This window comes from Anguilla anguilla, chromosome 13, assembly GCF_013347855.1.
Source record: "Anguilla anguilla isolate fAngAng1 chromosome 13, fAngAng1.pri, whole genome shotgun sequence".
In the NCBI taxonomy this organism is placed as follows: Eukaryota; Metazoa; Chordata; class Actinopteri; order Anguilliformes; family Anguillidae; genus Anguilla; species Anguilla anguilla.
This window is the reverse complement of record NC_049213.1, coordinates 28,912,772-28,927,193: the sequence shown is the minus strand read 5'-3', so window position 1 is coordinate 28,927,193 and position 14,422 is coordinate 28,912,772. Positions and strand designations below refer to the sequence as shown.

Here is a 14,422-nt window from a genome sequence, read left to right as displayed (position 1 = left end):
TGATCTTTTGCACTGGGAGCCAACTGATCAGGCAGAATTAGTAGTCCTAAAATTTGTTCTACCACCATAGCTTGCCATGAAGCTGTTACCATCAAGGGCAGGAATGAATGGAGGCCAATCCTTGAGGGAAACCTGTTTCACTCCACAAGAGATCTGCTCTTAGGGTAAGGATTAATTCCCAGCCGGACAATGGCCCAAAAGCATACAGAAAATGGCACAAAGGAATATCTTAAAAAAAAGAATGTCTGTATTTTGTAATGGCCCAGCTCAAGCCCAGACTTACCCCACTGAAATGTGTGGTTTGACCTGAAAATCACTGTCCACCGATGCTCTCCATGAAATTTAATAGAGTTGGAAAAAAACAAATAGATAAACAAAGTTTAATTAAAATATTTTGTGTATCATAAACATATTTAATTAATTGTGTCAGTAAAAGGGAAAACATATATCAGTTTTATATCATATGTCAGTAACAAGACAAAATCATAAAAAGAACCTGGGACGAATGCTTCCTGAAGGCAACATATTACAATGTCATGTCAACGTGGAACGATTTTCAAGGGAAGATCTTCTAGTCGGCCGACTGGACGGAATATAGTCTTCTAGGGCATCATATTGCCCTGGTTTTTCATGTGCGTACACTGGAAATATGCACGGATATTTCTAAATATATTTGTAGGTTTCTTAGTGGGAATTGTGGATGGAGCTTGCCAGTCAATAGGTTTTAATCATCGTTGGATCGAGCTGAATCCGTGCAGTACGTGTGTAGAAGGACGCTTTAAACGGGGAAAGTTTATATGGACGGACAGTCACGCCGAACCACAATAACGTGAGGATAATGAGCAGTCGTTTGGAAGTTTGCAGAGCATATTTTAAGAATAAATGTTTTTTTATTTTTTTATTTTATTTTTTACCTTCCATTTGAAGCATTTTTGGGCAGACATAATCACTTACGTCAATGGGTAAACGACACTGATATGACAGGCAGAGGTGCCCAGTTTAGTAATCATTTAGCCAAACGCAGCTTTTTATGGTCTATATTTCATTTTGAATGTCAGCTTGCTAGTTAAATTCGTCAAATGAACATGTGTACGTCGTGATGTCATGTATGTCTTTCAGTATTCAGTATGAATTTTGTGATAGTGGGTAAACAAATTACCATAACGAGAAACATGATCATGTCTCTTGCAAACACATTCTGAACCTCTTCATCTATGCAGCCTGCCAATCATCTATGTAGTTACCTGTAGCTGGGTGCAATGCGTGTATTCGCTTAGCTATTTGAATAAAAACATGAGAAACCTAAGACTTTTAATGCACACACTGCAGCACTGGCTTGTAAGGGTCACCTCTAAAGACAGGTATTGTTGCCCAATTCCAATTCCTCCAACCGGAGACGGTTAAAGTTTGACTAGCGCCAGCAAATTCAGAAACTTGCTACGGGTCCAAGATTGAAGGACTTTATTAAGGATGCTTCTTCCAGATAAAAGACCCCTGATGTTCAAGATCGACCTGTTAAGGACACACAGTACTATCTTCCTGATGACCCACATATTGGAAATTCACGAAAAGTTTAGCAAGCGTACATAGCAAATAATTGCAACTAATTTCGAATTTTAATGATTGAATGAATGAATAAAGGTATTTATTTTTGTAGATGTCAGAATAAGTTTTCAGCTTAAAAAAAGAAGTGATATGGTTGTGCTTATGTTGACTACGTTGTTTTTGATTGTGTATTGTGTTGGCGCATTACTGTGCTATACAGTTATATAATTACTGCGTGTTATCTTTCAGTATACTTTGAAACCTATGGCTGTCAGATGAATGTGAATGATACTGAGATTGCCTGGTCCATTCTACAGAGGGAAGGATACTTGCGTGCTAGTGAACTTTCACAGGTAACATTTGTACCCAGGGGATTTTTTTTTTTTGGGGGGGGGGGGGGGGGGGGGGGAGGGTGGTAGTGGTTGGTGAAGCATAAGAGGATTACTCGGTGTGTTTGTATTGATATGTGATACAGTACTGTTTGGCATTCATAGGGAGAAAGCGGAGCAGACCATATGGAACAGATTGGAACAGAGAATGCAGCGTGGGTGAGCGATATGGCTGTCATCACACGCCTGTCTTTCACTCCTCTTTCTTTCACTCTCCTTTTTTTTTTTTTTTTTACTTTGTCTCCTCTCAATCCTTAAAATTCTCAACAACTTTCTGCACCTTTGTTACTGCATTCTTTATCGTGTCATGGTAAATAGAATTGTACTTCGAATGTTTGCTCTCATTCCAGCTACACTAGAGAGGCATACCTGGACTTGTGGCCAATATTTGGAAGAAAATCCCAGGTATCGTAATGGCCCTGTGGTATTTGTGATGTTTTCTGACGTGTTAATGTCGATGTTTGGGCCTGTAGTAATACAGCTGATAAAGTTGTGACTAGCTTGTGTGATTGAAGGGTCCATCTTGGTGATGATCATAGGTCTTGTTGTCAGCAGGGCTGTGTGGAGATGCATGTTGGCGATGCTGGTGGTGTATGTAAGCATGCATACTGATGCTAGCAGTGCATTAGTGTCAGTACAGCAGTGCATAGGACCTTGACTCTAGTTTTTCAAAGGAATAAATTCTTGCATTCTGTCCAAATCACCACCTCTATTGGATTGTAACACTCTTTCTTTTCCAGTTGGCTAAAATGTTGGTGTACTTTTTTCCCCTTTTGCAAAATATAAAGCAAACAATAATTGCAAAGAAAATTTTTAAATGTTTTTTTGTGGAGTGTAAATTGCAATTGTTTTTTGTTTAAATGATTGTGGTGGTTACAGCACGCTGTCCCATCTGCACTTGCAGAAGTCCCACACATTCCACCGTCTCCAGGATGACGTTTCTGCAGAAGTAAAACGTCGCCGCCTGGAGGAGCTAATCAGCGTGTTCAGAGAGGAGGCTTCCAGGGTCAATGCGAGCCTTATCGGGAGCACACAGCTCCTTCTAGTGGAAGGAGTGAGTACTGCAATACGGCTTGCCCATGTCTTGCTAAAACAACAGCTTTTTTTTCTCTGTAGTAGCTTGAACTCTTGTAAACACCACACGCATACTCTGACTAACAAAACTCTGAATGCTTCTCTCCTGAAGGAAAGTAAGAGGTCTGCACAAGAGCTGTGCGGACAGAATTATGGGAACCTGAAGGTGATTTTTCCTGCCACACAGGCTTTCCCCATCAGGTCTGGAGACTATGTGCTGGTGAAGGTACAGGCCTCGTGCTTATTCGGACTCTGTTCATTAGCTAGGCTCATATGTCAGCTGAGTGTAGATTTGTGTCGCTGGACTCTCAAAATTTGCTTTCTGTTGTGTGATTTATACAAATGTCCGATGCCTGCCTTTGTAATGCTAGCAGGTCATCAGAAACTTCTCTAAAACTGTCTGGGCAAGTCGCCACACTGACCATATTTGTGTATATTAAACACTTTTGGGCAAAAGTAAATAAATAAAATCAGCATACTTTAATGACACATTACATTACCCTGTTCTTGACATCTGTGTTGCATAGAGCTAAGGACTGTGTAAAACGTGTCTTACTGTATTATCCCAATGTTTTGTAACCACGTTATATGATCTGCTTGCAGTCCCTGCCCTGCACTGAGGTGCCTGCAGTGGAGCCTGTGGGCATGCTCTGTGTCGCATCCTAATCGTGCTGTCTGTTTCTCATGCAGATCACATCGGCCAGCTCTCAGAGCCTGAGAGGCCACGCCCTTGGCCCTGCCTCTTTAAAATCCCCTTCTAAAAGTCCTTGGAAAAGTCCTTCCTCAAGACTATTGAGATGAACAGATGGAGGTCTGCTGACCCCACCCCCCGTCTCTCCTGCTCCTCTCCTGTCTGCCTTACTTCACACAGGACAATCATTGTGCAGTCATTTTGTGCAGACGGTGGGGTGTCGCTGAAAGACACTGGTCGTTGCAGATCAGGGAGTACTGTTTTATCTCCAAAACCTACTATTCAGGGTTTACTCTCATGAAAATATTGTTTTTCTTTAATGTATTTAATATGTGGCGTTTTACGATTTGAGTATGTTAGTATCATTGATTTCAGTATATTATTGGGCTTTCAGGACGTTGTACTTGCTGGTAAATATTTGCATCAGGGATATCTTCCAAAATTGCAGACCTGTCTTCAGCTAAACATTGTATGAGCCTGTACAGTTGGCTTCTCGATGTTGCAGCAGGAGGACAATATGATTGAAAAGGACATTTTTGTTTGCTGTTATTAAGAAAGTAGAATATATTGGCATTTCAACTATTACTCATTTGTGAAAATCAATGGGAAACATTAAAGCTATTGAACTGATGAACTGAGGATTCTAGGCAGTTGTTTTGAAATGGGCTTCTTGTCTTGATTTAACCTGCAATGTATTCATTTACGGAGAATGTGAGCAGAATGGGAGAGAATGCGTGTTCCGGAATCGCACACATATGTTTGCGAAGAGCGACAAATTGCTGTTCTTTGCACATGATTCTAAAGTTGGAATCCATTTTATGGGATCACTATGGTGTCTCCTTATACTAATCAACATGGCCTTCATCATATGATACACCTGGGATATCCACAAAATCGAAGATGCGTATTTCATGAATCCTGTGTTGGGTTTTCATAGGAGCTTTTATTAAGATCCAAACTAAGAGGAATTAAAGTTCTGTGAGTGCCAAGTAGAAGGTAAAAACAAAGTAGAAACATGAGTATTTCACAAGAGCTCACTTTTGAAAAGAGATCCTAATATTTAGGTTTTTATTCATACAGATGTACTCATTAATTATCAAATTTTAACATTGTGGTTCAGCAGAATAATACTGAGAGGCTATGTTGTAGCATTTATACATCCTATGAATTCTCATAAGTGTCAAAAATAGTCAAAATGCAGTCACGGAAAACAGCGTTGAGTACAGTGCTCACATTAATAACCGAATGCAATGGATTCTTTGTGGTCATGTGAGGTGACATCCCTTGATGCTCATGGTTCAAAGTGAACATCTGTTCCAATCAGCATGTAGTCCTGGAGGAGGATGAAACAAATCCAGATCCAGTTAAACATTTCTCTTGCATCCTGCTTCTAATCTTCATGAAATGTCAGGCAAATTCATGTCAAAACTATTTTAGGTTTGATTTTAGGCAGTCTTTTTGCCTCTGAAGCGTGAGCATGATTGAGTGTTTGGATGCAGTGCGTGCGCGGCAGTGTTTTATAAACCCTAAACTGGATGTCCAGGCCTTCAGATGAAGATTGAACGTGCGCGCAGCGGTGGAAAAGCCGTTGTATGGGTGTGCGGTCTTACCTTCTGAACCTGCAGCTGAGGGTTGACCAGGTTCATCTTGCCGAGAGTGGGGAGCGGAAAGCCCTGCTGCAGGCGAACTGTGGGGAAGCAGAGCTCCTCTTTGTCACCACATTAACTTACCGGGGAACACACACATTGGCCGGTGCCAGCAGCGTATTGACAACCGTTCGATGCATTCAACACTGCAATAACAATCGGATGCTTGTTCAAGAAGGCAGCGTGTTTCCTGGCCTTGTAGCTCTGTTGCTGCAATCTGGATGACACAACTGCATCTTGTTGCTTTCTTTCTGAATTATTTAATTGATTTATCTTTTCTGCCTCCTGTGCTCGCTCTCTAGATATAATGACACCTTTCCTACAGAGAGTTATGCTCTTACCATTGACCTGGGGGATAACAGCCACTTTCAGAACAAGCAGGAGGATATTTTCAAGCGATTTCACCTGAAAATGACACAACACACAATTGCTACAGTGCTCATATGGCAACAATTGGCAGCAAAATGGCTGGAGGGATGTGGAGCTATGCAATATTCCAGACATCCCTGGAGGGCTGATTAGCCTTACCTGGAATGGGCCCACATAGCTTGTGCCCACAGTCAGGCCAATCCTGTGGAAAACGGACATTGTCAGGGCAAGCTGTGTATGCACGTGTTTATTTCATTTATTTATCTTTTTGTGACTTGTCTGTGTACTGAAAAGAGTTCTCTTCCTCCTGTATAGACACCATACCTGGGTCAAATATGTATTTGTTTTGGATTCAAACACTTTTCTGTGCTCTATTCATCTTGCCTGGTGTAACTGAGCCTGCCAATATGACTAGGAGGCGGGGTTTGCACTTTTTGAGAGTATTTCATTGGTTCCAATACACCAGTCAAGATCAGTAAAGCATAGAAAAGTATTCCAAAACAAATACGTATTTGACCCAGGTCTGATAGACACAGGTGTACTCACCTGTTGAGGGCCACGGTTCCAGCCAGTTTAACTCCAGTGATGTAAGCTCGAGCACTGACACTGGTGTCCTGTGGACAGCAGGGGGCACTCTGAGTCCTTCAGCCTTGTCAAATCTAATATTAAATTTAACTATATGTTTACTGTTTAAGACAACATTCTGTGAACCTCTTCACTACATAGCATCTCTATAAGCATGAAATAAGGATTCATAAATGCTTAAATTAATAACCAAAAATAGGTATATGGTGTGTTCCTTTGCATCAGTAGAGACATAGCGCACCATATGCTTATTTACGGTCATTGATGTAAGCATTTAAGCATGGTTATGTAGTTGTTAATAAGAACCATTCACAAAATTGTCACCCTGTTTGACTTATAGCTATTTAGAAGAATATATATGTTTAGTAAGGGCAGCAACCACAGTATTACTGCACAGTGTAATGTGTACATATTTTTGAAATACAGACTAGGGATGCATTGGAGTCCCTGGGACCCAGTTTGGGAGCTGCTGGTCTAAGTCCCTTATGGCCAGACTGACCAGGATGAGGATGAAGAGGGGCGCCAGGGTGCCATTTGTCTGGATGGCATAGGCGGTCACGGTGCCTGTCGCACGCAGGGTCATGTTGTCACGCTCAAAGGTGATGTTGGGCGGGCTGGACGTTTTCACCAGCAGCTTCATCATCAGGTTGGGAAAACGCTTGCCAATCTGTAGCATTTGGAATAGGACTCATTAGATTCACTTCCTACTCTTTAAGAAACATTTATGTACTGTACCTAGATCCTTAAACTAATTCACAACACTCATTTTAGGTATTGTTTTAGGTTTAGCGCTTATGCTACTGTAGGTATTACTCTTATGTTAAAGGGGAATTTCACTTTATAACACTTCTGCTTCTCATGACTGATATTGTCCTTCTAACGAATGTGTCGGCCTTCGTTTTTTGATTAGTTATTTCATTATGTTAATATTTTACGTTGTTTTGTTGTTTTCCTTTACAAATGCAGGAAGCAGACCCAGGCAGTTTAGTGTCGAACTCGAGGATGCATATCATTGCATGACTTCTGATGTGGGCGTACCTGCAGACAATAACATTAGGTTGGTCGTAGAAATAGTGTTGTACGACTACTAGCTAGCGAAACTGAAAATGTCTGAGGATGATGGAGATTTTGTTTTTGATCATGGGATTGTTGTGCCCTATCACTTCGAGCCGGAATACACAGAAGAAGAGCTGGCTAATTTTTAGGCTGATCGTGCGAGAACGAGAGTGAGTCAGGAGCGGGCCGAGATTGAGGAACCACAGGCTATTCCCAGGACAAACGGCAACTGGTGGTAGACATCCTATGTATCACAGACAGACGCGATAGCGTTAGCCAGCCCACGTAGTACCTACTTTGAGCGGTTTGACCAACGATGGGAAAACGGTGGTTACAGCTCCAGGCTTCAGATGGTCGACTTGGTAGTAGGTGCCTTCAAAGTGGTCGCTGAATACCCTTAGTCCTCGTTTGCAAACTTCTTCGGCTGTTATGTTGGGGTGTCTGATTACATCTAGCTATGTCTGGCACAAAGTTGCATCCCGTGGAAAACTATGAAAATTTGCTTTCAAGTCAAGTTTAATTGGGGAATTATAACAACTGGGTACAATGCACCTCATTATTACGCGGATATCGCATCAAACAAAAGCTAGCAGAGTTTAACGGAATGTTTTGCTTCGCTTCTTCTCGATTTTGCCGCGAAACGTTAGACATTTAAAATGAAATAACTGATCGAAAAATGAAGGGCGACATTAATTAGAAGGACAATATCAGTCATGAGAAGCAGAAGTGTTATAAAGTGAAATTCCCCTTTAAACAGCACCTATGTGAAGAGGTATTTTGGGACATTTAGCATTTATATATTTTAAAATAATTCTAGATTTATTTGTCTATTCATGCCTGTAGACAATAATAATTTGCTTAGCAATTCTTGCACCGTTACTTCTTTTTGGGTGATATTTCCCTTGCTTGTGACTTTGGCCTTTTCACACAAACTTTTGTATTTACTAATGTATTTTAACCCCAGAAGCGGCGCTGGGTAAGGGCATCCTCTAGATAAATGTAGTGCACAGTGATATATCAGTCATTATTTCAACTGTAACAGAGTAGGCAACATACGAGTCCAATAGGGAATATTTTACTGTGTGGAGTGCTTACACACACACAAGGTCTGTGACGCAAGAGGACAATGCCTGAAATGCTGAAAAAAGATATGAGTAGGTGTGAGTTCTTAACCTCGGGGATGAGGGCTCCGAATGTCTTGGTACTGAGTCGGAGGGGTGACTTCGGGGGGATCTGTCAGGAGAGAGGGCAAACCAGTGTAATGCAGCTTTTGAGGGCCGAGGTTTTGGCAGAGTTCTCTCTAGATAGAGCTGGCCAGGGTAGAAGCTCTCACCATGTCGTCTGTGATGTAGAGGCTGAGGATTCCAGCCTTGTTGTAGACAAAACCTGCTGAGTTGATGGTGAAGGAGGACAGTCCAAAGTACAGCATGCTGGTGTGCTGGGCAGGCAGGGAGAAGGGCGTGGCAGCAAACGGAGGTTCCTGATGTTTTCCAATGTTGTAGAACTCCCCCTGCAGAGAGATAAAAAGAGGGTCTTATACATCTGATATCTCTTGCACACGGCTGGTGGGATTATGCAGAGATGCTCTCTAACTTTCAATACAGAAAAACATACAGCTCCTGGAGAGAGTGTGCCGTGGCAAAAGGACCTGAGACTTTCAGAAAGCCATGTGAGGAGATGGTTTTTAATTTGTATTGCTATTATTATTATTATTATTATTATTATTATTACTGATAATAATTAGGGGAGATATGTGAGAATTTGTTATAGAAGGTGGGAGAAAGCGGAATATTAAATTATACATTGCACATGATGAATTGCACACAGGCTGATCATTGCTCACCTTCAGGTCAAAATTGATGAACTCTTTTGTGATGATGGGAGGTGCGACCATCGAATATTCAATCTCTGCATACTTGTCCACTCGGGCAAGCACTGAAAGATGGCAGAAAGTTTGAAGGGTGAGATGCTACACCCGGCCAGACAAGCAATTAAGCGTGCAAGGTGAAGTGATTACAGTCATAATTCAGGAAGGGCTTCTGTATGAATAATAAATTGTGCATATCTATTGTTGCCCCCTCATTTCATCATGGTTCTATTGTTCATTCCACAAACGAGTGGATCCTATAATTTGATTACGTTTTTTAAAATTCAAATTTTTCTTAAGCAGAAGCATGCTGTGATCAACTGTGTCAGCAGTACAGCAAATTCTGCAGCTCATACCATTCAGTGTTTTCAGGCGGGGGTTCATCTCGGATACTGCATCAGCCACCCGGGGGCAGATCTGAAATAGTACATTGGAACAACAGCATAGGACTAGGCATATGAGTGCTGGGAGCTATGGCACTGAAAATGGCCTGTACTCAGTTGAAGTTTGACTTTGACTTGCCAGCTCTCTGGGCACCTCACTGGTCTTCCAGCACTGGAGAGAAACTTGTTTTACCTTGAGGAAGGATGTGCTCACCTGTTTTTCTAAAGCCTTACGAAGGGCCTTGGCAATCTTGGAGCGGAAAAGGTTGTACAGCCAGCTGAAAAAAAGGGAACACAAAGTATGAGCAAGCATTCCTTCTGCTGCAGTTTTCTGCTTACACCACTGCTTATTTCTTATTTCCTGATCACACGTTTCTAGGTTTTGCAATGTGTTGAAACCGAACTTGTGATTATGAGGTAGCAGGAAGTAGAAGAAGTTGTTTCTCCATGCCCCTGTTGTGAGTGAGTCCTAGAACATCCCATTAACCGGTACCTGGCCCCGCCGTGGAACTTGATTTTGACGCTGCCCACCCTGGCCACGCAGTTGGCATTGCTGACGGTTGGCCGCCCCGTCTCGTCGCTTCGCAGGGTGATGCGAGAGGTGATGCTCAGTCCTCTCACGGCCAGGTCGAATGAGCCCCTGTTCTTACTGCATTTGAATAGAGCGAATGAAGGAGGGAAGAAGCATGTCATCATTCCTGTCCTCTGTGCACCGCTGTTCCACAGACAGGTGAGTCCTGTGTTCCTGTCACTGTGGGCCCATGTGTAAAATGCGCTAATGACACTCACATGAACTTGTATCTGACCTTCCATTTGCCATGGATACTGATGAAGGCATTCGCAATGGAGAGACTGACCCCAGTTTCTGGCACCAGCCCCACGGCGGTCGTGGGCAGCCCAAGGGAAGTAATCTTCATCCTGCAGGAGAAGGTAAGCATGCGTCACTCAGGGCACTATAGCTCAAAGTAAGAAAGCCTGAGTACAAACATTAAACTCAACAACCAAGAGTACTACAGGTACTATTAGAATTACTGCTGTCACTTAAGTTTAAAGCAGTGAGCATAATTTATAAACGGAAACGTACTTTCCATGGAGCAATGGAGTGGATACAAAGTATAGTAAACCAGTCAAAAATCTCCAGGATAAAACCAGGCGATTAATGGAAGACAAAGTGGCTAGCACTTTGTGTTATGTGACCTCACCCTGTTATGCTATATTTGACTTTGCCAATGCGAGACACCTTCACTTTTCCCGACATGTCAGGCAACTTGATGGACTTCAGCTTGCTCTGCAGAATAGCCATCCCTATCTGCCTGCCTGCAAAGAGAACAGCTCCATTCAGTCATATTTCCAGTGACCCCAATAACCATTTTCTCTGTAATTTTGTGTTTTACCTGGTCTATGGTCTATTTTTATACCCCTCTGCTTGCATCAGAGTGATTATTGGAAATCATATTTTCTACCTATACAGCTGAGTATATAGTCTGAATCATTCAACGTATGTTTTATTAAGCATTATATTCAAGACAGAGTAGGCTTTGTTGGACTTACTACATTATGATTTTTGTTAGTACTGTTGAACCTATCGCCAAAGATCAGTTAATTTACTACACAAACCTCAAACATACCAATACCAACTACTGTTGATACTCGCTATCAACAGCAGTTGGTATATCAACTCCAGAACTTTCTTCTACATTTCAACACCGTACTATATCTTTCTCCTGTTGTTACTCTAGTGAACTGTGCTAAATATCTTTCTGTACTTAATTGCCTACACCATATTCCAGACCTCCCTGTTGTTGCTCTACTCTACCATACTTTAGACATTTCTCAGGCTAATCGACTGTACCACACTCCAGACATTTTACAACATCACTCTACTCTGGACATTCTTGTTGTTAAACTCTTGTACCATTCTCTAGGAATAATACCTACCATATTCCAGCCCTTTTTGTGTAAGTCTGACCTTGACACCAGGGTTGACACTCTGAGATGGGGGTAGAAGAGCCAGCAGAGCCACCACACACCACGCGGTCAACATGACCACAGATACCTGCTGGGATGACACATACCACCATACTTACATTACTGTGATAAGCATTTTACACATCATCAGGGCTAAATATCATGTATACTGCATGGTTTCAGTTTTAGGCCATGTGATCTTTGGGGATCCAGATATGAAGAATAAGCTGTCCATTCCCAGCAGCATGTGATTGTGCAACTTTTTATCAGACACTGCTCATTCATAGAATCTGTCATTATTATTATTATTATTATCTTTTTTTTTGCAGTTCAAGGGCCATTTGGGCACTGCTTAGGAAGGTGTCTGCACATTTCTGAGAACTGCACTCAGGACCTGCAGAATCCTTAGTGTTCCTCTCCCTCACACTTTGAGCTAAGCAAATGTTGGACATATTTCTCATTTATTTCACAAGTGAGAGTCAGACACAGTGAATCCCTCATAATAATTGAACCTGTTGTAAGATAAACCAGTCAAACAAGCACAGCATGTCTGTGAAGATTTCTACCTTCAGTTTGTGGATATGATTTTCATTTTGGCAAAGACATTAAAAATCAGTGCAAAGCCTTACCAATTCATACTTCATGTGGATAAAGGCTTCACAAATCTTTCATATCTATTGTACTATGACTTCCTTTTTTTATCCATCTTCCTCAAATTTCAAATTCCTCACGATGACCAGATTCTGCTCTGTGATGCACCCATTAGTTGTAACCATGGACATAATTTAAAGACAAAAGCTTATTAGCTAAATCAAATTAGCTGCTCTTTGTTTTCATCAACGGCATTGCCTTACAACAAACAAGTAAGAATGAAGAAATCCTTCTAAATTAATACCATTAAATCAATTACGTCAATTTCTGCATTATAGATTTTACTTGTTTCTTGATGCTTACATTGTTCATAACACTGAAGCAACCTAACATATGAGAACAGTGCAGTACCATAGCAAGCTGTCCAAATGAATTGAACACACAAATGTGTAATTCTGTCCTGTTACCAATTAAGCTTTTTTGTGTGGAATAATATCTCACTTAATGCTTTTTGTTTTTCTTTTTTTTAATTATTATTATTTACCGGAGCAAAACTGAGTACCTTTAAACAGAATATGCATGCTGGAAAAATAAGGGATCTGGAGGAGGGCGTGCCCTCCATCACACAGTCCACAGATACACAATCCGCACTTAATTCAGTTTCTATTTCTGAAAGGGCCGTGTGTCTTCCTGAGATGGTGCTGAGGTCACATGACAGGAGCAGTTAATGCTAAACTGAACTCAAGCCTGTATTTAATTATTCTGAGCCAAAAGTAAAAAAAAAGGGGAGACAGGAAGAATCAAAACTGACTCTTCAAAATAACTGAAATGTGACCCAATTTACTTGTGCAGAGGATCTTTGTATGGAGCAGAAGGCTATTTGAGGACTCTGGAGGTCCTTGTCAGTTTCTGCTCTTTTAAATTTCACAACAACAGAGAGAAAGTAGCAGGAAGGTCCTAAATCATGCTTATTGATCCACATGTATTTTACCACACTAATCCTAAATTTACACTGACAAAATTTATGCTCAGCGTATGACTGGACACTGTACTTGATCATACAAGTCCACATTATGCACAGCATCAAACAGAAATCAGTCTCCAATTAGCCCATTTACCATTGCATTTTACAGCAACTTAATATATTAAAGTGATCAGCAGGTCATTGTGACCTACGTTGCTTTTCACATAGGAATCTATGCTGTGTACAACAATATTTTTGCTGTCAGTACAAAAAGAACAGATCATCAGAAATGGTGGCAGAGTGTGTAATAGTTTGAGATTGAGTGCACAGTTTCAGAACTGTGTGTTTGCCCTTCTTCCCTAATTAGACCTAGGTATAGATATTGCAGCATTCAGACGGATCATGTCCCTGCAGGCATGCATTGTGTCTGTCTGAGGTTACCTTGAGTGGTTGAGTCCTGTGTAAACGTGTCCTCAGCGTTCAGTGGAGTCACACTCTTGCTTGCAACTTAACAGAGTGAAAGAAGAAGAGAGGCATATGGTTCTTAATTCACTCCCCTGGACCAGGAAGTGGTGCAGTTGTAACTGGCTGTGACTGGCATTGCCCAAGCCCTCACTTATTGAGTACCAACTGTCTCTGTGTGTTGTTCTGGATTAGAATAATTTAAGTAAGGTTTGGCAATTGATTGCAATGTACTCCTTGCAACCGTTAGAAATGGTGCAAACACTGGCCAGTCTTACATTCTGGGAAATGTTCCTCTGTTGCACAAAGCACCAGATTACCATAACATTTCATATTAAGGTACTTGTTATTCTGAGTACTATCCATGGTGAAGCAAAGTAAATCTGTATGAGAAAACTTTCTTGAGAATTAGATTTTTAAAAATGTTGATACAGTATGTTAATCTTTTTTTTAGTTCATTACTGGTTCCCAATGTTGAAGCTTTCTTGTTTGCTTGCCAGGGCTTGGCTAACAGTAAAATAACATTTGGTCAACTACGTTGTTTTTTGCGGGGATCTGGTTATTCATCTTTTAGGCTTTTAGATTTTCCACCACTGACCTTTTTGGAGTGCAGTTTGAAAAGTTGCTGACAGATGGAAGGTTCCTTGCAGATGACAGTATCGGTTATTAAGTTCAGCTGTTACTGTACCAGTAACTCTGAAATGCTGTGTGCCTGCTGTATCGCAGGTGACCATCAGATTGATTGAAAATCTCAAGCCAAATACAATACCAAAAAAGTAAGAAAAGTAAAAATTATAAAAAGTATATATTTATTAGAACAGGATGTACAGGC

General features: G+C 41.2%; 2 protein-coding genes across 9 annotated transcripts; one reads left to right on the top strand and one right to left on the bottom strand.

Moving 5' to 3' along the window:
* The first annotated feature begins 510 nt into the window (after positions 1-510).
* Positions 511-4,361, top strand: LOC118211063 (mitochondrial tRNA methylthiotransferase CDK5RAP1-like). Of its 7 annotated transcripts, none has more exons than XR_004761950.1 (7): positions 532-829; positions 1,795-1,898; positions 2,040-2,093; positions 2,285-2,339; positions 2,814-2,988; positions 3,121-3,234; positions 3,699-4,361. XR_004761950.1 is itself a non-coding variant. In XM_035387820.1 (7 exons), exons 2-7 carry the CDS (start codon positions 1,831-1,833, stop codon positions 3,807-3,809), a joined length of 492 nt encoding a protein of 163 aa, XP_035243711.1. In that variant the 5' UTR covers positions 532-829; positions 1,795-1,830; the 3' UTR covers positions 3,810-4,361. The 7 variants fall into 7 exon arrangements, 6 of the variants coding, with proteins under 6 accessions (XP_035243707.1, XP_035243705.1, XP_035243711.1 ...); XM_035387820.1 differs by having other exon boundaries at positions 2,839-2,988; positions 3,121-3,174; XM_035387818.1 differs by having other exon boundaries at positions 534-829; positions 2,839-2,988.
* Positions 4,362-4,606: 245 nt separating this feature from the next.
* Positions 4,607-13,706, bottom strand: LOC118211059 (bactericidal permeability-increasing protein-like). Of its 2 annotated transcripts, none has more exons than XM_035387810.1 (16): positions 13,570-13,706; positions 11,544-11,664; positions 10,808-10,922; positions 10,395-10,523; positions 10,099-10,254; positions 9,820-9,883; positions 9,579-9,639; positions 9,199-9,290; positions 8,689-8,865; positions 8,529-8,588; positions 6,799-6,966; positions 6,261-6,328; positions 5,874-5,916; positions 5,687-5,750; positions 5,310-5,386; positions 4,607-5,032 (listed from the first exon to the last, which is right to left on the bottom strand). In XM_035387810.1, exons 2-16 carry the CDS (start codon positions 11,647-11,649, stop codon positions 4,991-4,993), a joined length of 1,422 nt encoding a protein of 473 aa, XP_035243701.1. In that variant the 5' UTR covers positions 11,650-11,664; positions 13,570-13,706; the 3' UTR covers positions 4,607-4,990. The 2 variants fall into 2 exon arrangements, with proteins under 2 accessions (XP_035243701.1, XP_035243702.1); XM_035387811.1 differs by having other exon boundaries at positions 11,544-11,661; positions 13,570-13,703.
* Positions 13,707-14,422: the final 716 nt, after the last annotated feature.

Excerpts from the sequence above, each read along its gene's own strand:
- LOC118211063 (XM_035387816.1), top strand. The coding sequence starts at position 1,831 with ATGATACTGAGATTGCCTGGTCCATTCTACAGAGGGAAGGATACTTGC. Across the intron at positions 2,340-2,838 it reads TATTTGGAAGAAAATCCCAG|AAGTCCCACACATTCCACCG; the intron begins GTATCGTAATGG and ends CTGCACTTGCAG. Across the intron at positions 2,989-3,120 it reads AGCTCCTTCTAGTGGAAGGA|GAAAGTAAGAGGTCTGCACA; the intron begins GTGAGTACTGCA and ends TCTCTCCTGAAG.
- LOC118211059 (XM_035387810.1), bottom strand. The coding sequence starts at position 11,649 with ATGTTGACCGCGTGGTGTGTGGTGGCTCTGCTGGCTCTTCTACCCCCA. Across the intron at positions 8,866-9,198 it reads TCATCAATTTTGACCTGAAG|GGGGAGTTCTACAACATTGG; the intron begins GTGAGCAATGAT and ends ATCTCTCTGCAG. Across the intron at positions 6,967-8,528 it reads TCGGAGCCCTCATCCCCGAG|ATTGGCAAGCGTTTTCCCAA; the intron begins GTTAAGAACTCA and ends CAAATGCTACAG.